At 39.1% G+C, this 27,809-nt stretch overlaps 1 protein-coding gene across 2 annotated transcripts in view; it reads right to left on the bottom strand.

The window, feature by feature from the left end:
- Positions 1–301: 301 nt before the first annotated feature.
- Positions 302–27,809, bottom strand: part of GPRIN3 (GPRIN family member 3) — a 60,733-nt gene continuing 33,225 nt past the window's right edge. Inside the window, exons 1-2 of one of the 2 annotated variants that reach the window (XM_042935904.1) lie at positions 11,242–11,400; positions 302–5,838 (exon numbers count right to left, since the gene is read on the bottom strand). In XM_042935904.1, coding sequence (XP_042791838.1) covers positions 3,397–5,724 — 2,328 coding nt within the window. In that variant the 5' untranslated portion in view covers positions 5,725–5,838; positions 11,242–11,400 and the 3' untranslated portion in view covers positions 302–3,396. Of the gene's footprint in view, positions 5,839–11,241; positions 11,401–27,809 lie in introns of those variants that run through there. The other variant, XM_042935903.1, reaches the window with a different exon arrangement.

Below are 27,809 nucleotides of genomic sequence, written 5' to 3'. Positions count from 1 at the left end.
GTAAATATTTCATTATCTTCCAGACACTGTGTTCTAATTCATCTCTCTTATACTACTTGCTTAAGAAATATTTTATATTTCCTCCATATATCTCAATGATTAAAAAGCATGTTTTTAATTTTCTCTTTAACGTGTTATTTATTTTTGAGACAGAGAGAGACAGAGCATGAACGGGGGAGGGTCAGAGAGAGGGAGACACAGAATCTGAAACAGGCTCAGGCTCTGAGCTGTCAGCACAGAGCCCGACGCGGGGCTCGAACTCATGGACCGTGAGATCATGACCTGAGCCGAAGTCGGCCGCTTAACCGACTGAGCCACCCAGGCACCCCTGATTAAAAAACATTTAAAAGGAACAGAACATCTAAAAGAAATTAAGGCCAAAAACAATTTTCAACCTGCTATGTCATGCAGCCAGGCTAAGAAATAGCCCAACAAATTCAAAGAATCTGCTATGAAAGCTGTTTTCCACTTCCATTTTGTTGAACCAACCTAAGGAGTCACGAATGATGTGCTGCATGTCAATGTTGTGTCACAGATCGAAGTGAGGGAAAATTTTCAGGTTAAGGTTTTATGGTATGAGTACTTGGAGTGTCATAAAGCAAAAGCATGGCTTGTCTTCAGGAGGCTTCATTATTTACCCACTTGGTGGTCTTTTCCTTACTGTTTTGAAAAGCTGTTCCTTCTTTAAGATTCAATACACAACTAAACGAGAAAAGTTTTATACTATTTTATGACAAGCTCTAGAGTGTGGCAGAAGTAAAGGTGAAAAGTAAAAAAACAAAAATAAAGATTAAGAAGGAAAGGCTAGTTCCAGTACCAAAGAAAACCAAAGTTACTAAATCAGATCTTAGGTTTTACTATGAGAGGCACACTGCAACGTTACATTTAGTTTTAAGTAACTTAATGTGATTTTCTTTTAATTTAATGTGCGACAAAGGTCTACAACTCTCTTAGGCCTCTGCCTCATTTTTAACTTGAGCTATTTACAATTTATAAGCTTACATTTATAATTTATAAATGTATAATTATACATTTCTAATTTCAGTATTTCTAATTCACGTGGTTATTCTAACCTCATAAGAATAAATATTACTACCAGATGCTAAATTCTTCCTTTCCCCCTATTTTAATGCAGGAACAGCCTGTTCTGGCCCCTCCCTACACAGCCGAGGATTACCTGGGGCCCACCCATCTGGAGCGGGCGCTGCTGACAGCTGCTACTGTGTACACAGGGTGTTCTCTGTGTGTACACAGCACGTATGCCAACGTGTGAGGGAGACAGGCAGTGAGGAAGGGGTAGGAGGGACACGACACCCTGGCAAAAGCATCTCCAACAGAAGCCACACGAACACTACTACAAACGGGTATTCGAGGCCAAAGAGAGAATTTTAGACTACATCTCTGATCCTTAACAGTAATTTGATTGATAATCTGATGGCAATTTCTACTGTAGGTAGTATTCTTAATAAGGGCCAGTTGGTAAGAAATGGGAAAATGTGCCTAATTAAAAAATTCAAAGGGTGGCTCCAAATGTAACCACTGTGATTTTACTATTCTTAGGCTCTAAGAGTACTGGGGCTGCAGTCTATTTATGCAGTTGTCATCTACGGTCCTATTGCTTTCAAAGAAACCAGGGGCTATTTACTAATTTGGGTTGTGCTCCGTTTAGCATGTGGTGTTAAAGCTCAGGCACAAAAGATTTTTCCCTATATGCTCAGAATCTGCAAAAGAGAATTAACAAAAATAGAAGCCAAAACAGAGGTTTTGAGTTTACTGCACAAACGCCATTTATGCGTCACCAGAGAGAGAGAATACAGGGATAGACGCTCTTTTCTGGCTCATCGAGGGGAATGAGCTCAGAGAAGGCAACCAGGGAGCACCCCTTCCACATTTAACAATCTGGCTTTGTAAATGTAAGGTGGAGACGAGCAATCTCCCTACATGAATCTAGGAGGGGAAACTTTTCCAGAGCCCTGCCTCATCTCCCTTTTCCACACCCCTCCAACTCTCAAGCCACTACTGGTCATCCCAGCCCAGTACCCTGTAAGACACTCATGGGTACAAATGAAAAGCTCCTCTTCTGGAGGCAGGTGAGCGCTGGGCTCAAACAGGTGCCTATGGTTTCAAAATCTATAGCCCACTAGAAGCTCAAACCAGGTTTTAGTAAGGGCCTTTTTTTTTTTTTTTTTTTTTTTTTTTACTGGGTTTGAAGGATGAGATACAATGGTATTTCTGTTAAAATCAGTAAGTTGACAGAGGCTACCTTTTTACTACAGATGAGAAATTTAAGCAATTAGATGATATTAGTCTACCTACAAAAACATGAGAAGTTTGTGTTCTATTTGGTGTTCACTACATTTTCTATTAGAAGCTACTGCATAAGCAAGTCAAAAGGAAAACACAAACTGCATCCCGTTTATAGGAGTTGAAATTAGACCCATTGCTTTTGTTACTTCCCTTTTTTTGACACAGAAAAGGTTTCAACACAGAAACCTTAACACTCTCAGCAGAATGTTTTTGGAGAACACCTGTACTACACAAACTTTAGTATACTTAATAATTTGATGACTCTTTCCAAGAATTCAGTTGCATGTACTTCCTCTAAAGAAATAGAAATTTCATCTCGTCAGAATCATAGAGATGCCCCTTGCCTTCAGTGCAGGAAAATCTGTAGATATAAATTCAAGTTTTACGTGGTGGGCAGTATTCATATTCAAAAGCTCAGCTAATTTTCCTAACATAACTTTCTTACATTTGTTGACGATATAACAAGGTTTACCAAAACAGTTATCTGCAGATGTTGACAAATATTAATTCATTTGGTATTGTATGCATTTAAATGCTTTTCCTTAATGTCATCTGGCTGAAGAGCAAGTAGAATTTATTTCACAGTTTTACATTATAGTTCTTATCGTCTACTTAAATTCTGTGTGGTAATAGCATTCTTATTGCAATATGACTAGAAAGTATAACAGTATTTTTGCTAGTTTTAATATTAAGCAGGGATTTTAATGGAAACACCACAGTGTGATATGTTGAGGCAGTAATACAAAGTGACACGTATTTAATGATAGTGCTAGTTCTATAAGTAACATCATATTAAAAAATCCAGTGAATGTTATTTCCTCTTAATTAGGGTCATTAACCTTCAGTGGAGCTTTCTTCTTTTCTTTTGTTCTTTCTTTCAAATTGAAATGATATTTTTATTTATGGAGCCCCAATCAAAGGACCCAACAATTCTTAATAGCAACTTCCAATAGTTGATTCTTGCTTGCTTGTCTTCCTGGTCTCTCCAAAAAAACAAAAAACAGAAAACAAAAACTAAGTAAGCTTTGACAAATAGAGACACTTAGGAATACCATAAATATACACAAGGGTTCCCATACACATTCCCTTTCAGTCTAGCACAGAAGAAGGGGCAGGACGAACACAGCAGTTGGGGCGTCGAAAGTTCTGCAGCATGGACTGTAAAACACTGTGCTGCCTTCCTTTGAGCTTTTTATTTGAAGAAGTATCTGAGGAAATGGATCTCCGGGTCTGGCTGTTTTGAGCTTTGATTAATTTCTCATGTTCCCTGATTTGTCTTTGTAGATGGTTCTGGATTGCGATACCCAGGGACTCTGGGTCCAGGGAGGCACCATACACTTCCCAGGTCATGCCCTGCTCATCCCACACGACGTCCCTGACACGCTTGGACTGTTTCAACTGCAGCTTGGAGTCGGCGGCCAGCTGCTTTTTCTTCTCTCCTGGGGTGAGTCCCACCTGGGCGGCAGCCGCGGTCACATTTAACTTTTGCTCCTTGAGGAACTCGCTGACTCGGCTGGCCCGCCGTGGGCTGGCTTTGACCAGGCGAGAAGGGGTCCTCTTGCCAGAACCTGGACTGGAGTCACCCATGGAATCGGATGGGAGGCTCAGGCTGGTGGCTGTCTTGGTCTGTCTATTTTCCTCCAGGGTACCCTCCTGGTTCTTCCTCACTGGGGAGGGTGTAGGACTAGCAGCTGACCCAGTGCCTCCACTTTCTTGAGATTTAGGATTGAGCAGCAGGGTTTTGGCCTCTGCCCTGGCCCTGACATCAAGGATATCGGTGCCTCTACATTCTTGTTTTACTATCTGAGGAGATGCTGGCTGCTTCTCTCTTGCATCTCCTTTGTCAGTGGGATCCAGGCTCCCGGGCTGGTTGGCTTTGTTGGCAGGACCACAAGAGTCAGAGAGTTGGCAGTCTGGGTTTGTTTCGTGACCATCTGTGGTTTTCACTGCAAACTCAGATGGCTTGGTTTCAACTTTCCTCAATTCATGATTTGTTTCGGTTTGACTTCCCGCACTGAAAGAAATCTGGTCAGTGGGGCTGGCTTTCAGGGACCTGGAATTCACACCTGAAAGCTGTTTAGAGGTGGGCTCTTCCCTTGCTGGGGTAATTCCTGCAGACCCTGTATCTTCCTTACACAGATCCTGAGTATTACCGGATGCCACGGTGATGGATGAGATCTTAAGGACCTCACTCGGTAACCTCATCAATTTGCATTCCCCTTGGAGAGCTGTGGAAACAGCGGCAGCTGCCTGGATGTGCACTTCTGGCATGATGCTGGGGCACGGACCTGACCCTTGTGGGGAGTGGATGTTGTCAGATAGCTCCAGCGTGTGGCTCCCACTGCCACTGCCATTGCAAATGACACGCAGCTGCTCTTGTTCCAAACACTCAGGAATTGGGGTTTCCTTTAAGAATGCAGCGAGGATGCTGGGGCTGGTGGAGACCGATCTGTTCTCCACACTTGCCACTGCCTGCACCCCAGCATCTTGCCGAGCCCTGTCGGGAGCTTCCGTGACCTCACTTGCAGCTTCGTTGGTCATTGTACTTGCTTCTTTGAACCTTGACACCTGATCTTGAGGACGTGTGGAGACTTTGCTAGTGAGGTGGGGTGGTTGAGGTGTCACAGAAGTCACGGACTGGCTGTCTGAGGTGGTGGCTGAGGGCTGTTTGTTCCCTGAACATCCTTCTTCTCTCGCGGGAGAGTCACAGGACCTTGTCTGGGAGTCGCATATGGCTCCCGGCCTTGCCCCTTTGGGTTGGCCTACAGGAGACGAGGGGTGACTGAACACCTTGGCTGCTGTATTTGCAGTCTGCAGCATTCCCTGGATTGTTTTTTGAGAAGAAAAATCACAGGGCACTTGGTCTTTGCTGTTGCTCTGGGTGCTTCCCACAGGGCAATTTGACTTTTCAGGTTTTTCAAGAATCTCCCCATCCGAGGTTCTCTGTGTTTTCAGCAGAGTATCTTCAGGTCCTGATAAGGGGCTGGCATTGAGCTGGTCACCTGGGGTCACCTGGTGGGTGTGTTGGTTGGCTGGCATTGTAAATGCTTCATCTATGAGATCCTTTCCTGCTGCAGAACATGGGGCTGGTGCTGTGGGCTCACTGCTTCCTGGCAGCTGGGTTTTGTCAGAACTGCATGTAGGAGACACTTTTTCCACCTCATTGAAGACACCAGGAGAAGACATGTCTGGCTGGGTGGTCTCATGCTCAAAGGCCTGCATCAGGACCTCAGCAGCTGCACTGGGGCTGAGGTCTGGCTCTGCAGGAATGCTGGAAAGGCCATTGGTGTTCTCACACAAGACGGCTGGTGGAGACCGAGGGGAGGCAGGCTGCACTTCTCCTAGATCCTCTTCTTTTCCAGAAGCTGTGATCAAGGAAGTTTTAGCCGATCTCAAAGGGTCAGGTACAGTCCCCATGGAATTCTTCTTCAGGAAATCCTCAGAGCTCTCCCCGGAACAGTGTTCCACCTGGGAAGCAGTTTCAGCTCAGTGTAGGGACGGAGTCAGGGACGATTCCTCTGAAGGATCAATCTGTGAATCAAGGAAATAGTATGATTAACACGGTACAGCATTTAGGGGTTGAAAATACAGCAAACTGTAATTTGTACAAGATCTTATAAGCACACTAAACCTTTTCCTCGTGTATTCGTTGCTATAAAACATAGATCTTGGGAAGAAAGACTTTGAAAAAAATATTTTAATTATACAAGTATTATTTGGTACATTAGTTTCTGCTTGCATCCCATTTCTGTCTGCAAATAGGTTTTTAATGTATTTACCTAAGCATTTGATAACTACCCAAAAGTCATTTGTGTAGTCTGATTTACCAGATATCCGAAAATCCTATAAAGCTACTGTAATCAAATCAGTAAGTATTGAAATAGGCCTAAACAGATACGTGAAATAGAATATCTAGAAATAAATCCACATATAAATGAAGATTTAATATATGACAAGAGAGGCATTTCAATTTAGTGGCAAAATGATGGATTATTTAATATAAGGAGCTGGCAAACTGTTTATGCATCTGGAAGAAAATAAAGCTAGATCTTTATCTTATACCAACTCCAAAAATAAATCCTAGATGGATTTAGATAGATTAAAGGTTAAAAATGTAAAATAAGTAATTAAATAAATAAAATCCTATAAGAAAATCTAGGAACCATAAATATAATCTAGGGGCAGAGAGGGTAGGCTTCTCTTGGCAAGGGAGAAAACACACAAACTAAGAAATACATAAGGGATTGAATAAAATCCAAAAGTTTTGTATGGCAAAAGATACCATAAACAAATACAATAGATTTGAAAAACAGATGTTTAAAATCCTAGAGGACAGGCAAAAATATCTATCATATAGCAGAAGCTCTTAAAAATTTTCAGGGAAAGAAAATAGGTCTTTGGAAAAATGGACACAGAACATGAAAATGCAGCCTGCAACATAGGAAACATGACAGTCAACAAGCTTTTGGAAAAATGATCAAATTCATCTGTAGTCAAAGAAAATGCAAATAAGTAACAACGAGATTTTAGTTTACAATACTTCCACCTGCAAAACCTTTTTTTAAAAAGAGCTGTAACATTATGGCCTGGCGAGACCTAGCAAAAGGAAGTATTTTTATTAATTGTAGGTGCATATTGTGTATTGTTACAGCTTTCTTAGGGAAGCAGTTTAGTTTTTAAAGCTAAAAATACACATGTCCTCGACTCTGTGATCCTAACTCTATCAACAGATGTAAAATACCAGCATATATAGATAGGGATACAAGTATGTTTACTGAAGTACTATTTGTAGGGGCAGAAAAACTGGATGCAAACTGATTTCCATGAAAAGGGGGAGTAGTAGAATAGATAAAGACATATCTCTACTGTAGAGCATAATGCAACCATCAAAATAAACAGTTAATTGGGCTGTAACTTTTCAATTGGGAGGGATTTCTCCAAGGTATGGCTGAGTGAGAAAAGCAAGGTAGAGAAAAGAATATATACATTTTCCTTTTTGCGACACAGTGACTTAAAACACACAGTGACCTAAACACACAATGACCTAAAACAGACTGTGTATGTGTACAGACATGTTTGTATACGATTATATAAATTCTAAAAATATTTAGACTGAGACATATTAGGTCTTAAATGGAGGGAATGTGAGGAGTAGAAGACAGTAAAAGAGAGATGGAGGTACTGAAAGGTGGGAAAAAACTTAATTTTTTAAATCTGAATTTTATTTACTTATATTTTTATTTGAGAGAGAGAGCGAGCAAGCATGGGAGGGAGGGGCAAAGGGAGAGCAAGAGAATCTTAAGCAGGCTCCATGCTCAGTGTGGAGTCCGACACAGGGCTCTACCCCATGACCCCTAGGATCATGACCTGAGCCGAAATCAAGAGATGGATGTTCAACAGACTGAGCCACCCAGGCGCCCCTTCCCATCCTTGGTCTTGACTGTTTACTGCTAAAACCCTTTGTCCAGGTGTATATTCCATTTCTTCCTTATTGGAGTTTTCTGTCGCAGTCACTTACTGGGCACCAAGCCTGTCTTCCCCTCTGCCCCTTCCTCATCCGCCTATATTATGCCTTTCCTCCCACTCTCTGCCCTCCTCATCCTCAAAAAGCCTACCCATTCTTCAAGGCTCCACTTAAATCTCATTTCCTTTCTGAAGGCCTCTAAAGCTTTCAAGTCATAAAGTCTTTCTCTCTTTTAAAAATCGTACAGCTGTGGTCATCTGGGTCCTTCTAATGTGCTGTTTTTGTACCTTTGTTACTCGTGTAAATGTCTTATTTCTCCAAAAGTACTTCAAGTTCCAGGAGGGAAGGGGACAAGCTTATTGATTCTTTTCTGTTCACTCCACAGGAGACAGTGCAAAGTCTTGTGCATAAAAAGGTGTTAATTGATCCCAACTTCCCTCCCAAATGGCTATTATTAAAGCCTTGCCAAACTTCAAAATAATAGGAAATGTTAACCCATGACATGGAATATTAATCAAAACACACAATTTAAAAGAGTGCTATTTTTAAAAGTAAAAAAAAAAAAAGGTTGTATCTTATTTATGAAACTTTATCTGAATTCAGTGTTAGGCAATTAAAAACAAGTACATTGGACACCTGCTACAAAAGCGGGAAGGTTTCATAAAGCCAGGAGTATAGAACATCTCCTGTGTTATATAGCTGGAGCCAAGAAACCTGGTTTGCAAAGAGGACTGTGAAATATAAGCAGCTCAAAGTTCAGCAACTGAAGCTGAAAGACTTAGAAAAAGACGACATTTCATAAAGCTCTCAGAATTCGCTGTGTTTACTTCCATTTTCCACAGATACCTAGTTGATTATACTAGTTTAACTTTAAAAGGTGTTTCCTTTTGTTTACTTTGTCAATAGAGGCAAAATCCATCAATTCAAGAATCAAGAAGAAAGGGGCCCCTGGGAGGCTCAGCAGGTTGAGTCCGATTCTTGATTTTGCCTCAGGTCATGGTCTCCAGGTTCCTCAGACTGAGCCCGGAGTAGGACTCTGTGCTGACAGTGTGGAGTCTGCTTGGGACTCTCTCCCTCTTATTTGTGTTTTTTTCCCCTCTCTCTCAAAATAAATACACTTAAAAAAAAAGAATCAAGAAGAAAAAACAGATTCTTGGCTCATACTTGTGATCTGAAACTCTTGATTCATGGATAGATAGGAAATCAAGACTTTTCTCAATCATATCTGCTAAAGTAATTGTTACAACATCTCCATGTGTCCAGGAATATTTTCCCCTCCCCTCTCCAACTAGAAGCAGAAATCTATAGTCTCCAATAGGTTAGACAGATAGGGTATTTTAAAAGTGTAATTACTTGGTGGTTTAGAGTGGGGAGTGTGTATCTTTAAAATCAAGCTGAGTCCATTATGATAAGATTTAATAACCTCTACAAATGAAATTGCTAACAGGTAATCCACAGACTGAATGAATCCCTGCAGGTGTGTGTGTGTGTGTGTGTGTGCGTGTGTGAGAGAGAGAGAGAGAGAGAACTGCACGGTTTCCCCTTCTCTCCCTTTCTTCCCCCTCCTCTCTTTCCTCCTTCCCCCTTCCTTTTCCTTTCTTTTTTTGTTTTATGAATTGAAGAGATCTTTCATAAAAAGCCAGATTTCCCTCTTTTTGTTAATTTTTAAAAACTCAGAAGGTATGCATTTCTAGGCAGCAACCACCAGGTAGTGATGATGAGGGCTGGCTACGTTGTTGAGCATGGACTTTCCACATGGCCCATTCCCCACTACCTTGCTTTCCTGGTTTGTTATTACTTACCTGGGCTTGTGTGGGCAAATTTGAGAACTTTGGTCTAAGAATACTGACAGAGTAGACTTCCCAACCTAATTTTTAGTCCTCTGAGAGCAGTTCAGCATTGTCTTTAAGAACATGGACCCTGGGGCAGAATTCCTGGATTATAGTATCAGTTCCACTAGCTAACTCTAACTCTGTGTGCTTGGGCAAGTTAACTTAACCGCTCAAGGAACCCATTTCATCTATAAATTGAGGATAATAATCATGGTACTGCCTCAGTGGGATATTGTGAGGAATAGATTTAACATTTAGAACAAACAACATCTTGGCATATATTAAACATCTTATGAGTACTAGCTTCTTTTGAAAACCTTGATATTTAGGCTTTGATCTGTGTTAAAGAAAAAAACTATTCTGACACTTGTGAAAATGGTAAGGAAGACTTTACTTAGGACTATTGGGATACGTGTCAAGACTACTGCATAGAGAGAGAACGATCAAGTTCAACTCCAAATACAATTGCAGTAATAAGTGGGGATTTTTAACTAAAGAGCAGTTAAGGGGGGGTGTCAGTGGATCAAACATTACTAAGAGGAGAAATCAAAGGTACAGGGACTCTTGTTGAATGCAGGCCAAGTGATCAGACACCAACTAGGGGATGGTGGGAGAGTGGGAAATTTAATCTGTTATTGAGGATATCAGATATTAAGGGTGGGAGGATTCTCTCTAAACTGGCTTAGCAGGATTCTTGCTAAAACTGGAGACTACAAGAACAGGCATGGAAGCCCAAGACCGAGGCCTAGTCAATAAGAGGGCTCAGAGGAGTCTGACTAAGGTTGGTCAAAGAGAGAGTCTTTGTCATATGCACTGGTGAATATGGATTTTCTTATAATACTCTCTGCAGCAATATGAATTCTTTCTGAATTGGCCATAAATTACAAAGGAGCTAATGGTATCTCTGATTTTGTCTTTCAGTTTGATAGGAACTAGATTCTTAATAGCAGGTGTCTTTGGTCCTTCTGCCCTTAAAAACATGAGCAAGGATTTAAGGCCTTATTGCAGCAATGCAGCAAGCCTGCAAGGTAAATATTATCCACCTTTTACAGGGAAGGAAACTGAGGTCCAGAGGTTAAGTAACCTACTCACGGCTGAATACCTATAATTCCTATTGAATTGAATTTTTATGGGTGCAAATGCCTGGGCTCTTTCTGTGAGCTTCCTTATTATCTGTAACTCTGGAAAGAAAATGCAAAGCAAGAGAAATATATATCTCTATCTCTATCTATCTATCTATCTATCTACCTACCTATCTATCTAGAGGAGAGAGAGAGAGACTTCTTTTTGCAAGTGATCTGCAACCCAGGGGCAGCCTGCATGGCATTAACACAGACTACCATGACATTCATAACTGGTCACTTTATGAAAAGCCTGCCTTGCCGAAGGCTGACACTGCCACCATTCATCCTGAAAATAGTGGGTTCCACTACTATGCCACGCTGCCTATTTTCATAACAGACACCCACGCTTAATAAGACAAGCAGCAGGGAACCTCAGCCCTTTGTGATTTGCTCCAGAGCTGCTCTGGTGGGAAGAGCATTAGACAGAAAGAACAGAGAGAGGCTTGGCAGTCCTGGACCGGCAGGATGCTAGTACATTGCAGGTCATGGCGATAATCTTGTGCACAGCAATTACCTTTGCCTACTTCAGAACTGCCGCATTGCTAGAACAAGGACTTCAGAATGTCATCGCATCTCTTTTAGTGACATTCTAGGTAAGTGTTACAGGGACCTCGGTGATACCTCTGTCTGCAGATATCTGACAGCAGTTTTTAGCCTTCAGATGGATGATGCAAAGACCCTTGAAGAACAGTGAGGCAAGGGGTAAGAGACTATTAATCCTTAAGAAAAGGATAAAGAAAAAAAATGTCATCTGGCATCCTATTCAACCTGATTTTATTTTGCTCCCTTTAATCAAGAAACTTTGCCTAGATATTTGCATTCTGAGCCCAGCAGATTGTGCCAGTGCACAGTTTTAAGGAGAGGTGATTCAATCCCAAGAAACACCCACAAGCTAGGAAAAGCAGTTCGTTCTTTCTTTAAAAATTCATACCTTCGCAGTAACAGCTGCCTCAAATGCACTTCAAAGATACTCGCTGAAAAATTGGTTCTTCCCTTCGAAATGCATCTAAAGCAAATCAGAATGGCTGAAGAGACAAGAAGGCTGTTTTGCTCAGTGCCATTGACAGTGCCCGGTAGACTTTTAACCCTAATGGTTACTTTAATAAAGGCACAGGAGAAACAAGCCGCATCCTTCTCCCCATTCAAGTCATTTGTTCCACGCTATTCTAGAAAAACAAATGCATGGTTTATTATCTCATTGAATTCCACTGTAAGTAGGGCCAGATAAAAATCTCTTAAGAAGTAAAAAAGGGCTTTAAGACGCATGAAACCCCAAGCAGATCCCCATCTTTTGTCAAACACAAAATGTGAACAGGCGGCTTCTAAATTCACCACAGATAGAAATCACACGGCTCAGCGAGCGCTTACGTTTTTACTTTCTGTATTCCAGACACAGTTCTGCAGGTGAACTTAGTTAATCCTCAGAATAACTCCATAAGGATGAACCTACTATGAGTTCCACTTTGCAGATCTGGAAGCTGTGGCAAGACCACACAAGCAATCAAGGTTAAAGACCCAATTTGAATCCAGACCCTCTGAGTACAGAGTCCATGTTGTTAACCAGTTTTACACAGGGTTGAAATAGGGCACTTTTCATGGAGGCAAGCTCAATGACCTGTGGAGGAAGCCTCATCAGACAATATAGGAAACAATGGAAAACTCAAAAAAAAAAAACCAAAAAACCAACAAAAAAACCCACATAGCCTTAAACCCCTCTCACTGATTCGGATGAACAGAGGTAAACTAGACTACACAAAAATTCCTGTTCTTCATAATGATTAATCCCATTTGGACATTTTAAGGGCCACAGACTTTTCTGGGAAGCTGATGAAAACTAGGGACCTTCTCTCTAGAAACACAAACTTGCCCACACATGTGTTTGCAGGTAACTTTAGGGGGTTCCTGCCTGGAAACCATTCCCAGACCATCCATTAATATCCTTTTATCTAAGAAAAAAATTTTATGATAGGAAAAGATAGGATTCAGTAGGCAAAGAGGGAAAGGTTAAGACCTGAGGTCCCGGGGTGGGGCAAAACAGGTATTTGGGAACAATGCCAGGAGGTTCTGACCACAGCAAACCCCCTTGGAGTAAGGTTCCTCTTAAGACCATAGCAGACACCACCTACTCCCCCTCAGGTTCCCCTCAGTAATTTGACGAAAGACCTAACTAAAAATTAGTAGACAATAAAAACAACTTCAGTATGGCCATAGACCACCCCTCATACAATGGCATCGCGCCAATGAGGAATGGACAACCCAGCTCCCAGAGTGATCCAGCCAATAAGGGTAGGACCTGAGAAGGAGCAAGGGGGAAAGGAAGGTGGGGGTGATCAGAATTTTACAGAACAAAGTCCTTTGCCTATTGTCGTGGGCATTCACTTTCTAATGTCCCCTCTCTATAAAGAGAGCTTTCACACTATTCTTACTTCTTACATTTTGATCTTATACTCTGACAAACTTTTGCCTGCTGCTCATTTTATTTTGTGTCCACCTCTTCGTTCTTTGAAGTGCTAGACAACGAATCCCGGTATTGAGATAAAAACAAACAAACCAACCTTTGCAGCACCACCACAAAATTAAATTTACCTGCCTCACATTGTTGTTATAGCATTTAAAGGAAATGAGCTAAATACTTAGCATAGTTTTGGGAAGATAACAGATAATCATGAATTATTACTATTTTAAAAAATTATTATTTTGGCGTCATTTACCCGAGGAGGCATGCATTATGCGATATATTTCATAATGACTCTGTCTTAAGTGGTCCAGCAGAAATGTTTACTTTTTATATTCTCCCCAACCCATCTAAAGACTATTATTTGAAGAGGAAACTTTTAGCTAATTCACAAATTAGCACAAAAATGAGGTCTATTCTTTTTAGGTCATGGGTGACACATGAACTTTTGGGTTCTTTCTCAGCAAAATCAAGACTCAGGTTTTAATGACCTTGAAAAATTAACCCCTCAAAAGCACTATTTTCCTACCTGTGGAGATAACTCATAGCTAAATATCAACGTTTCTATTTAAAAATGCCTAAGTTTTTTTTTTTTTTTTTTAATTTGAACTCTTCTGGGGAAACATGAATAAAATAATTGTTTTGTTACTTCCTCCCTTGTCTAATCAAGCTGGCTCTTCTCATTTACTCTGTTTGCCTGATGGATATTTGAATCTGAATGTTTTCCTCTTCTTTCGCAACTCGGCTCTGAAGATTTCAATTGCGAGCGTATTTTAATTGCAAAGAGAGTGCAACAGGATCTCTGGGCTAACTAATGGTTAAACAACACCCTATTAGCCATAAAATAAGAGCTCTGTATTTGCATTTTAAAATCCTGGGTGAGATATGATCTAAGCTGCCCGCATCCCAATTTTCTCAGGATATATTTAGCGCCACTCAGCCTTACAAACAAGTATTCTTGTCCTTGCTCGGTTCCTCCCTGACCTTGCTGATAGCCGGCCGCCTTTTCCCCTGGCTGCCGCACTTCCCCTCACACGCCAAGTCGAGCTCATTAAAACCAGGCCTCCGCTCCACCTGCTTTCCCTCCGGCAAAGGCGAGTGGGGGCCTAAACGGAGACCCTGGCTGCCCAGCTGCAGGCGGAAAGCTTTTAGCGATTTCTGCTTTTAGCTCACGTCAGACACGGGCCAGGAACCTCTCCTTGCACACTTGCTTCTTTAATCATTTTGAACGATGGGAACGTGCCTGGTGGCAGTACCTGTGGTGAAGGAAACAGGAAAAAAGCCATACGTGGAGCCGGTCAGTTGGGGCTGTTCTGCTCCTAGAGAGCAGGGAAACCCCGGAGAAGGCAAATTAGGAAGTAGATAGATTCCTCAGGGCCTGGCATCTGGACCTTGTGCACAGTGCTGCCTTTCTGCTGAAGGAATCATACACATTCTTTGGGGGCGCCTGGGTGGCTCAGTCGCTTAAACGACCCCCGGACATCTGCTCAGGTCATGATCTCTAGCTTCCTAGGTTCAGCCCTGCATGGGCCTCTGTGCTGACAGCTCAGAACCTGGAGCCTGCTTGGGATTCTGGGTTTCCCTCTCTCTCTGCCCCGCCCCCTGCTGGTAAGCGCAGGCGCAGGCACACACTTTCTCAAAAATAAAAAAAAACCAAACACATAAAAAACAAAAAAGAAATAAACAATGGGTCACTCTCCTGCTTTACAGTCTGTAAAACACTGTTTCAGGTATCATGAGGTACTTAAAATTTTAATTTTGGCCTAAGGAGATTTTAATACATTTGAGGAGATAAGGACAATTCAGTCAGAAGTTAAAAATGAGCAAGATACTATATAATTAAGTGACTAATGCTGTGGTAATAAACTATATTTAATATATATATTAAATATATATATATTAAATATATATATATTTAATATATATAATATATAAATATATATATTAAATATATTTAATAACTAAACTAATATAATTAAATATATTTAATAATTAAACTATATATAATAAACTATACAGTGCTTCAAATCAGGGGAAAGGCCAATATTTTTTATTCAATTGACATTTCCTCGTAGTTTTTTTTTTTTTTTTTGTAGGCTAGAAAATATCACCTGTTAAGTCTAAAGAAAAAAAATGGACATTTAGAAATTAAGAGAAAGGTGAAGCAAGTAAGAGTAAAAAAGAATGGTCTTTGATTGAAAAGATAATAATCTCTTAAGTCAGACTGAGATAATTAGGAAGTACTGTTAAATTCATTCACTCATTTAATAAGCTGAGTGCCTTCTTTGTGACAGATATTCAGGATACAAATATAAATAAAATATAGTCATGGTTTTGAGGAGTTTAAGGTTCCTGAAAATCATTAATTTCAATACAATAGATGTAACAGAAACCAAAAATAAAAAACAAATGCATGATGGAAGCACATCATTTTATTTGTCATAGACCTTAGGTTAGAGAGAGTGAAGAATCCTAAGGTTTATAAGATGTATTTAATGTGATCGACAAGAAGTAGATCAGTTTCTTACCTTGGCACCACTGACTTTTTTAGAGCAGGTAACTTTGTGGGGGAGGGAAAGGGGGGTGGACTGTTTTGTGCACTGTAAGATGTTTCACAGCATCTCTGGCCTCTACCCACAAGATGTCAGCAACATCATCACCCTCCATTTGTGACAAACATGTCTCCAGACATTGCCAATGGCTCCTGGGAGGCAAAACTGTTGCCAGGTGAGAACCACTGATCTAGGAGATGAGCATATTCACCTTTGATAGTAGGGAACATCTTTAGAATGAATACCTGTGAATTGATGGAAGAGACTTTGGACTTACTCCAGCTAGGTAGGAATTAATGATATAGTTTTCTGTTCTCCTGTTAGAGATAGTGCTCTTCATATTCTGCCTGTGAAAATGCAAATTGGTACGTCTATAGAGAACACTTTGCCAATACTTGTCAAAAATATAAGGTCACATACACCTTGACTCAGCAATTCCATGTTAGGCACTAACCTTATGAGTAAAATAAATAAATGTACTCATTGATACATGTGCAAGGTTATTCACAGCATGAAATAAAATATTAGAAACAATCTAAATGTCCACTAGAAGGGAGAGGGTCAGTTATAAAACTTATAATACTTTCATATAATGGTGTACTAAGCACCCATATTTAATAAGGAGAAAATCTTTATGTATTATATGTAACAATCTCCAAAATATATTAAGTAAAACAACAATTAAACAACAAAAAGTCAGCAATAATGTATAAAGTCTTAAGATGCAAAGCAGTATGTTTAATATGCATTTGTATTAAGAGGGGAAAAGCCTTTTGGTTGTATATATATACACTATCTCTGCAAAAATAAATAAGAAATTACTATCAGAGGAGGGGAACTGGGTGTTTGGGGGATTGGATGGATGGAAGACTTTTCACTCTATAGCCTTTTTGTACTTTTTGAATTTTAAACTCTGTAAATGTATTATCTATTCACAAGTAATCAAGAAATTAAAAGCTGGTGCTCCTCAACTAGGCAAAACTGAACATTCACATGTGCTGAAGCTTTTCTATCAGTGATGATGGCTTTATGCTGATTTATCCTTCTACACTCTTTCCATCTGCTCTTTGCTATGTAAGAGGTTAGCCTGGCCATGAAATTAGATAAAGGAAACCATAATTTCCTTATCCATGTTGGTTATCTACAAGCTCCAAGCTAGGCAATGTAATCATTTTTCAAAGTCAGCAGCTGAAAAATGCTTTCTAAAGTGATGTCTGTTGGGCCACTAAAAAAAAAGTTTACTTAAGTTTCTTTTCCCAGACTCTCTGACTCCTGTTTATCAGCTGATTTCTTCCCCCCTCCCCTTTCCTATTCCTGGTAGCTCTATCAGCTGGTCCTCATATTATATACATCCCTCCAACAATAAATCCAAGGATGGCCAAAGCCAAATCTATGAAATTGGGTCAAACATCGATGAAAATGATTAATTAATTAATTTTGTCTATATGATGAGAATTAGCTAAATGTAAAGATATGAAATTTAGAATACATACTTTAATTGCCAATTATCAAAGCCACCTCTTCAGGCTTTCCTGAATTAATCGTATTTCACAGCAGTGCATTATCACACTACCGTACCTGCTCTTGATTCATCGATTCCAAAAACTTACCCTCCACTTGCCGCTAATGTTATCTTCCTAAAACAAACATATAGGTATGACACTTCTCTGTGCCAAACAATTTAATGGTTCTCCATTACCAGTAAAATAAGATACACTCTCCTTAGCACAGTTTAAAAAATGTGCTTCATTATCTCATTCGTTTCCCTGTCAAGACTGGTGTCCTGTCTTCATTATCATTTGCTACACCTGTATGTCACTTTTCTTACAACAAGCCTCAAAGAAGGTTTATCTTCATTTTTACAGATGAGAAAACTGACGCTCAGAAAAATGCAGGATGCCCAAGGTTCATGTTCAATAAGTGGAAGAGCTAGAATTCAAAACCAAGTGAGTCTGATTCCCAAATTCTACTGCCTCTCAGAGCACGAGAATGGGAGGTACAGATGAACTCATTATGTATGCAGATAACAGACAGCTAGTGAGTACATCTGAAAAGCATTTTTGAAAGGTAATTCCTCCCTAAGACCGTCCCTGATAACATTAACCAAAAGCCACTGTGCAGTCTCTCGTCTCCTGCAGCAGCTTGTTTTTTGTTTTACTGACCTCAGGGCACTTGGAACATTTTGCCTCATTCTTGATTCTTCAGGCAGAGGGCACAGCCCGGGCAAAGGCAGGAGCTTGTGGGGAAGAGTGAAGAGTTCAGCTTCACAGCTGGAGCTGAGTAGGAGGGGAGGTTAGAGAAGGTGATCACACAGGGCTTCTTGAGGTCTTTGTGCAGGAGTGAGGTCCCTCTAGACGAGGCTACTGTTAAATTGCAAGTCTTCTGACTTCTACTCTCTGTCACTTCAAATGTTCTATTATGCTTACTTGTTTTTCCATAGCACTAATCACCTTTTAGTGATTAAAAGGTGATCACCTTTTAGTGATTAAAATACTGCAACATTTACCCACTTATTATGAGTATTAGATATTGATTATCTTCCCCTGCTGGAATGCAGGCTCTAAGAGGGCAGCTTTTATCTGCTTTTACTCATTTGTATACCCCAAGTGCCTAGTGAAATGAATGGCCTATAAAAAGCTCACAGCAAACATGTGTTGAATGAATGAATGTTGCCTTTTGCATTTTAGCCTACTTTCATCATATGCCATAGTTTCTATGATTTTCATTTAGTTTTTACTGGCATTTGAAGATCGATTTTTCCTTGAGGACATACATATATAGCCAAGGTAACCATATATTCTGGATGTTTTGGGGAGGAGTGTATTTTAAAGATACTGAGTTATATTTCCACCATAAATATTCCATACATGCCTCAATTTTCATTTAAGATGTGGTCCTAACAGAAAGGGACACACACACGCGCGCGCACACACACACACACACACACACACGTATATGTCTTTTGTTCTTTTTTCCTATTGGCTAATTTAGACAACAAATTCTATTCCTCCAAAGACATCTGCTATGTATGGAGATGGGCAACTTCTAATTCCATCCCTAGAAGGGGTTCATCTTATCCAGCGGCTTGTAACTAACTTATTACAATGTCTCTTTTTGCTTAAAATACTTAGGAGAACTTGTAATATGTAAATAAATTTATAGAAAAATACCAAGCATTAAACAAAATTGTTTCAGATATGTCTTTCCAACCTAGGAAATTCTTCTCTCTGCTCTTACTATCTTTTTTGGAACATTTAAAACATTTTAAAACTTTGTGATGAATTCATCAAGGTAATAGTGGCTAGGAACATACACTAACACTAAAATCCCAGATTACTATGATTTGGTACTAGTCTAAACATTAAAATGTTGTTTGATTTCCAATAACATTTCAGCTGATGTTTATTTACTATACTTTCGTTGAACCAACCTTCCTTCCTTCCCTTTTTCTCTCCTCTTCTTCCCCCTCCCACCTTTTTTTAGTTGGTATAAGCCTAATATGATTTATTTGCCAATACTTTATAATAAATTGTAAAGCATGAACATAAATTGATGCGCTGCTTTTCATTACTTATATTGTAATCATTTTATATACTTTGCAGCTATAATTATAAGATATGAAAAGTTTTCAGAAGTTTCCTAGGTGAAGCTGACAAGTCCACAGAGTTGAGAACCACCATATTATATAAAACCATCTTCAGATAAATTAATAAAACACCATATTTGCTTATTTATGTGGCAGAGATTAAAAATAATGGTCAACATTTGTAAGGGTGGGGTGAGAATGGCATTCTCGGTCATGTTATAGGTGCACAAATTGATGAAGAAAACTACAAATATCTATACCTTTTGAACCAATAATTCTACTTCTGGGAACTGAGCCTAAGAAAGCAAACAAAATAACTGGTAAGGGTTTATGACCAGTGGGTTTCATCATAGGGTTGTAAGCTCTCTACATAACCTCCACCTAGCTGATGAGCTTTCCACTCCCAGTGTAAGATTTACTGATGGAACCCATGACTCATGGAACCTTGGCAGCTGGTAAGCCTGCCTGGTTTGCTCCTGTTATGTGGTATGAAAACCAAGAGTCAGTGGCTCCTTCTGAACTTGTTCACGCCAGTTGTCTTTGTTCTTGTCACTGCATAATTTAACTATATTACATAAAAAAAGATGAAACTTGAGTGCAAACGTATTTTTGTTTCTTTGAAACTAAGTTGAATGCTTTGATAAGCCCTGACGAAGGTGGGTCCCTAAAAAAATGTAGTTATTGAATAAGAAGTGTGTGAGACAGCTGTCAAAGAGGAAGATAATTATAAACACTTAACATTCTTATTCTTAATTAGGGATGCTTTACTTCAGTGTAACAAAAGTGAAGTAGGAAAATATTGAGGGTCCGTGATGAATTTATGTAAGAAAGAGGATGCAAAACTTCAACCAGGGGTTCCATTCTCAAAGAAAACATCTGCCCTGTATCACAAGGCTCATGCAAATTCAAATGTTTTCAGTTGGAAGAAAAATCTTAAGAATATATGTATCATTTTATAATTCCTTGTTTTCTCTAACTTTTTATCAATTGATTCAACAAATTATGATGCTATAGGCTGCAAGAAATATACATCTAATATAATATGTAGGAAATATATATGTAGAAAAAATATTAGAAGGAAATGTACTAAAATATACAGGGTCGATATATGGTGGGATTATGGGTGATTATAAAAATTTTATTCTTTATTGTTTTTTATTTTTTATTTTTATTATTTTTTTAAGTTCTCTTTTGAGTGGTTTTTAGTTTTTTTTCAATATATGAAGTTTATTGTCAAGTTGGTTTCCATACAACACCCAGTGCTCTTCCCAAAAGGTGCCCTCCTATTCTTTTTTATTTTTAAAACCTTGTAAACGTAGGCTTATTTTAACAATGTAAAATGTAGCAAAAAAAATGTGAGGAAGATTAAGAATGGGGAAACAAGATTCCTACCAAATTGAACCCCAAAGCTCCAAGGTTTCCCATTTTATAATTCATGTTAAATCTCTGCGTTTCCCCATGCTAAGCATATTTATAGTGCAAAAAGTGGGAAGGGTGTTTCTCTATGAAGCTGCACTTCTAGATCTTGTTTTATCTCAATGCTCTGTCTCAGTTTTCAGATATTACACCAGTTCTTTGCCTAAATCAGCTCTGCGCATGAGTCCCAAGTACATGATTAGACTCCACCAGGTATGTGGGAAGAAATCTGGGGTTAAGCTTGCCCAGCTGAGGTAGTCCTATATGGTGCTGCTTTAGAGTACTTAACCAGCTTTAGAAGGTCAACAATCACCCTGACCTAGAAGCACATGATGGCTCTGATTCAAGAGCATTAACAAGCCTTTTCTGGGAGTTGCTTATCATTGCTTCTCATTGGTCCTTGACATTCTTTCCTATCTGGGCCCCAGTCAGTCTCTGGCATCTGGTTTAAGCCATTTAAATGCCACAGTCATTTCTTTTCTACTTCTGGCTTTAAGAAGTATTATCTTCTCTTTCTGCTTTTTTAATGTCTATAAGTGCTACAAGCTTTGACCTTGAATGACTGGGAATATTTCAGCTGTACAGGGGGAAGGAATTCAGAGAAACTCACAGAGAAAGGTGAAGATATAGGGAGAATATACTATTCACTCAGGGAAGGGTGGGTTGTCCTGGAAGTTTAAACATAGTGTACTCATAAACAGGGGTATCACTGAAAATGTTTATCAGCTAGTACACACTTGGATGTGCTTGACTTTATCAGTTTGGATGCTACTTGTAAAACTACTGATTCTGGTATGTAGTTACATAAAAGTGGCTACTGGGAACCAAAAGCTGAGATGGTAGACTGGCTGAGAAAGGAAAGTCTTAATGGCGTTGTTAACAAATTTGGGCTTTTTGGTAGGCAGTAGGAAGCTACTACCTGATTTTCAACAAGCCAGCGAAACAATTAGGAAGTTTATAAAGGAAGCAGGTTTTAATCTGTACTGACTAGCAGGGAAGAATCCACAGGTAGGTAGATCAGTTATGAGGCTACTGCTACATAGCAGGTAAGGAGGAATCCATCGATGTTGTCAGTATAAAGAATATAAAGAAAAAAGGGACATGAAAACCATGGCTGAGGTGGTACTGGAGCGTCTAATGTGCTCCAATGTAGGGAGCAAGGCTGGGGGAAAAAATCAAGGACGATTCCAAGATTTCAAATCAGAGTGATTTGTTGCGGGGAGGCTGTCAAGATGACTCAAGAACAAGAATGGGAAACAAAGCTGGACTAGATACCAAGTGAGTGTCTGTGCTGAGGGTGGGGCAATGGCATGGATGAGGAGCTGTAGCTACTCCTGCCACTGCCATCTCTCTCTGTGTCCAACTCACTCCCAATAAACATATAATCCAATAAAAATAGTGCACTTAATATCCAGCCTCCATTTCTAATTACATTGGTCCTGCAACTCTCTTTTATATAAAAGTTCTGGAACCAATACTAAGGTGTATGAGTAGTGAATGATGGAAATTGTAGGCTTATAGCCAGAGTGTGTGGGAGCTGGCTCACATGGCTGGTTGTGTTCATCTCTTCCCTACTCTGTGATCAGGAACATCATGTAGGTAGCCTGAAATTGGCCATAGTGGTGGGAATATTTACACCACAGAAATAGGCAAACTCTGCAAATATGGATGTTTTTCTTCCAGAGAACCTGTTGTTGAATATTTATACCTCTCTTGAGCAACTGGCTATGAAAATTTTAAAGAAGTGAAATTTTATAAAAGCTCTTGAATGATTATGAAGCAACATTTAACAATATCAGTTGGAAGGAGAAGGAAGAGCAACACGTACGATTTTGAGGTACACTTGTTACACATGGCTATCAAGATTCACGACAGGTGGGATGGCAAGATTTTTTTCCACCCAGGGGGATCTCTAAACATTTCTAAGTTAGTCGTTGGTTCCTTGAGGGAAAAACTTCTGATTTTTCAAACAGTATGAAATACTGCTTAAAGTACTCTGGCACAAATTATGTTTTTCAAAATGACCACTGTGGGTGGTTCCTGCTTTCATGCTCCCTGGTGCAACGGTCCTGCTGGATTTCCTCTACAAATTTAGTTAACAATTCAACTGAGTGATAATAAATTTTTTCATCAGGCTAGCATGCTGAATGTGTGAAACAGTTATTAAAGAGCAAATCCCCTCAATACTGTAGGCCACTAAACTTTTTCAGGGCACCTTTCTGGAACTATGTCTGTGTTCAAATGTCAACCCCACCCCAATACAACCTCATTTGCCGGATCTTCTCCTCCCTTCTCCAAAATGCCACTGTAGTTTGTATTCACTCTTTTTATAATGAATCATTTCTAAGGCTTAATCCCTCAACTGTGAAATTTATTACAGAAATTGTTAACTAGAGCAGGCAGGATACAAGAAGTGATTATGCCTGAATGACATTTTGGTTGGATTAAGGTTAAGATACCCATTATTGAGAGATATATTCTCCTATACAGAGCAAAATACATCTCTTCAAGCCTACTCGGAAGAAACTATAGATTGTGCAACAGAGATTCCCATGTTATTCTCATGGCAATTATTAGGCTCTAAAAAGAATCCAGTCTCTTGCTATGTTATTTAAAACATAATTGGTGCTCAAAAATGCTTCTGGAAAGAAAGGAATATTGTTTCGGTAGCAGTAGGGCTCCACTGCAGTAAACTTTAAACAAATATTTGAGGCACTAAAGGAATAAAGGTCCCTTTTGCTTGAAATATTATTTTAGAATTGTCAGATAAATTTAATCAATAGCATGTGAATCTTGAGCATTTATTCATTCTCTTAGTCATCTTGAGTATATTTATTCCTCACTTGGGGAAAAGTATTTAGCAAGATTTGTTGACTGATTATCATATTAAAATTACCAAAACAGAACAGATAGTAACATTAAAGAGTATTAAAAAAGTGAAGAAAGGGAGGTGGTCAATTTATTCACCATAAAAAAGGGTAAGGGAGTGGGACTGTAACCGGTTAGGGAGGATGATGGAGAAAAAAACGACCTGGAGCCTGGGCCTGAATGTTGGTGCGAAGGTTACAAAAGTTGTTTTTAATGGAAGATTGCAGGAAGTGGGTGGAAAAGAGAAGGCAGTAAAGTCACAAAATGGCAATTGCTGGTGTTGGGTACTGAGATGGGTCATACTGTACCATACCACAGACATCTTATGTATATGGTGTTCATGATATGAGCTGTTATGGTGGTCATGACAATGATAGCACTTACTATTTTAAGATTTATAAGAATGAAATTCTCTTTTCACATTCGCAATTATTTTTGGGGTATTCAACTCAAACTTCCATTTTGTCTGATTTTGTTTGGTACTTTTCTGATAGCATGTTCGTAATTATTTTAAAATAAGTGTGGTTAGTGGGAATTTTGCTTCAATGGAATATTTAGTGTATCACTTTTTTTTTTCCTGTAAATATATCAGCTATACCAGTGGATTTCAAGCTTTTCGGACACATTCCGGTGTATAAAAAATTACATCACAATTCAGGACATATCCATTCATATCACAACCCATTCATATCCAACTGTTTAGTCTACTAAAATAAAATGTTACTAAAAACAATACTTATCTTTTGATATTTTCTGTTCAATTCCATTACATTTAAAAATGCTAACTAAAACCTACCAAATTGGTACCCATAGTGAGGAACAGACTGAAAAACAGGGAGATTAACTCAGATCCATAGAAAAGATAACCAGGTGGTTAACTTGGGCCTCTGGTACCTAGCACAGAATCTAACATGTAGAGCTTTAGAAATGCTGAAAACAAGAAAGAGGGAGGGAATCACATCTTTTTGGTAGGTCATTTATTTTTCTCAGTTTAAAAAAGATTTGGTAAATCCATTACATGGCAATTTTACTCAGTTTATTTCATCTACAAATTTAGTAAATTTGTTCCCGAGTCTTAAATTCAAGCTAATGGATAATCTCAATTTTAACATTAATCCAACAATCACTACACATTGAGCTTTAAATCTCCAGAAGGTTATGGACAGCATGGGAGTTATAGATGTGGCTATAGGAGCTGTAGCTCTCTGGCAAGCACCATGTCCTGGTGACTGCCACATTTCAGTAAGAGACCAGGCAAACTGTGCGTATGTGTGTGCATGGGTGCCCGTACATGCATGTGCACTGTGTGGTGAGCACTCATACTTGGGGCTATAGGGGCAACTCATCTAAGAGTGAAACAGTGCCTTTGTCTAAGAAGAGAGCTTGAATACAAGATAGGGTTGGCCCTCTGATTTGAAATTAGAACAGAAGCTGGATATCTAATTTTAAATTTTTACCAGTGATGTCTACGTTGTACTATTAAAGGTAGTATAATCAATAAAATAATAACATCCTGCTTACAGCCAGCAGCCACTTAATGCTAGATGGAATTAGCACATTCTTTGACCTTTGGTTGTATTTGAGTATCTTGGAATCAGTAGAAAAAAGGAAGCAAAAGAGAGATAAGAGACTAAGGGACAACTTTCCTCTTCCTTCTTCAGAACAGATTCTGTGACAGTTGGAGCAGATTTGCTCTGGCAGTTTTCTGCCCCAGCTAACATGATAATAATTGCCTCCACTTTTGGAGGAGGAGCAAAATGTAGCCCTCCTTCCTCTCTACTCATTTCCTACCAGCTCTGCAAAGAGCTGCAGAAAACATGTGCAAACCCTTCCTTGGTTGTTATTTATTCCTTCCTTAATGAAATAGACCTTTGTTTGCCTCCTTGTCCACGTCACCAGTAATGACGAACTGTAACATCGTCACTCTAATGCAATATGGGATACTAATCAGACTGGTTAATATTTGCCGATACATTTCATAAAGAAGAAAGAAAAACAAAACCCCGATCTGCCTAACTGATCTTAACAGTGGGCCAGTTTTATGTAGAGCTCTCAGTTCTATAATGAATAATGTCTACAGTTAACCTAGGCCAGGCAGACAATTTCAAGGGAAAGTTCTGGCAGCCATACCTGCCTCAACAGAATTGATTCCAGGAAATTCTTGCTTAAATTAGTAGAACAGGATATAAAGTGTGCCCTGTTTTGACGCTTAAAACTATCTTTTCCCTTGGCCACATAGAAAATAATAGAGGATATTTTATGATACTGTCAATGAATTTTGAAAACACCAACCATTGTTTCACAAATATTTACTGGTCACCTACTATGCACCAGGTATGATCATGTATAATTGTATTTTATACAACTTTTACTCTTATTTATTCTATGAATTGTCTATACTCTGATCTTTAGAACCCTTTGGAGTATTTATTTTATTTCTATTATTGTAGCTTTTGCTAATTGTATTCTAATTCATATTTTAGTGCAATCTTTCTTAATTATAGATCCCCTTCATTAATTAGTATTGCACTAGCTATGGTGGCCCATCAGAAGAGGGATAGAAGTGAGTAGACGGATAAGGAGAAATTAATTATTATTTAATTAACTAAACATATAGGGTCCTTTTAGAGCAGTACTCATAAACTTAGTTGAGAAATATGACTAATTCAACCCTCAGCAAAATGAGGGGAAGGTTTGGAGATTTCCCATATACCTCTGCCCCACACATGCACAGCCTCCCCCACTATTTAAAAAAAAAAAAATTTAAGGCTTATTTGTTTTTCAAAGACAGAGAGAGACAGAGCGTGAGCAAGGAAAGGGCAGAGAGAGAGGGAAACACAGAATCTCAAGCAGGCTCCAGGCTCTGATCTGTCAGCACAGAGCCTGACGTGGGGCCTGAACTCACAGACAGGGAGATCATGACCTGAGCTGAAGTTGGATGCCTAACTGACTGAGCCACCCAGGTGCCCCACAGCCTCCCCCACTATTAACATTACCCACCAGAGTGGTACATTTGTTACAGCTGATGAACCTAAGTTGACGCATCGAAATTACTCAATGACAATAGTTTACATAAGGGTTCATTCTTGGTGTTGTACATTCTATGGGTTTGGACAAATGTATAAAGACATATATCCATCATTATGGTATCATAATACAAATATCAAAATACAGGATATTTTCACTGCCCTAAAGATCTGTGCTCCATCTCTTCATCTCCCTCTTTACCTCTCCTCTGCCCCACCAACTCCTAGAAAACAACTGATCTTTTTACTTTTTCCATTATTTTGTTTTTCCCAAAATGTCAGATGGTCAAAATCACACAGTAGGTGTCCTCTTCAAATTGGCTTCTTTCACTTAGTAGTATGCATTTAAAATTCATCTGACTTTCATGCGATTTCATTTCTTCTTAGCACTGAATAACACTCTATTGTCTAGATATACCAGGGTTTATTTATCCATCTACCTGTTGGAAGGTGTTTTGGTTTCTTCCAAGTTTTGGTAATCATGAATAAAATTTCTATAAACATCCATGTGCAGGTTTTCGTGTGGATACAAATTTTCAACTCCTTTGGGGAAATACCAAGCAGTGCAACTGCTAGATTGTATGGTAAAAATATGCCAAATTGTCTTTCAAAGTGGCTGTACCATTTTGCGTTACCAACAATGAATAAGGTCTCATTGCTCCATATCCTTGTCAGCATATAGTGTTGTCATTGTTTTAGATTTTAGCCATTCTAATTAGTATATGGTGGTATCTCATTTTTGTTTTAATTTGCATTTTCCTGATGACATACAATGGGGAGCATCTTCTCATAGCTTTTTTGCTCTCTGTATATCTTTGGTGAAGTGTCTGTTCAGCTATTTGGCCAATTTTTTTTTTTTTTTTTAATCTGGTTGTTTGTTTCCTTATTGTTGAGTTTTTAAGAATTCTTTGTATATTTTGAACAACAGTATTTTATCAAATGCATCTTTCTAAATATATTTTGCCAGTCTGTAGCTTGTCTTCTAGTTCCTTTGACATTGTGTTTTGCATAGCAGAAGTTTTTAATTTTAATGAGGTTCAGCTTATCAATTTTTTCATAGATGATGCCTTTGGTGTTGTATCTAAAATGTCATTGTTATACCCAACGTCGCCTAGGTTTTCTTCTAGGAATTTTGTAGCTTTGCATTTAACATTTAGGTCTATGCCCTATTTTAAGTTA

This window comes from Panthera leo, chromosome B1 (genome assembly GCF_018350215.1).
Source record: "Panthera leo isolate Ple1 chromosome B1, P.leo_Ple1_pat1.1, whole genome shotgun sequence".
In the NCBI taxonomy this organism is placed as follows: Eukaryota; Metazoa; Chordata; class Mammalia; order Carnivora; family Felidae; genus Panthera; species Panthera leo.
Note: the sequence above shows the minus strand (reverse complement) of the source record. Positions and strands in the feature narration are given on the sequence as shown.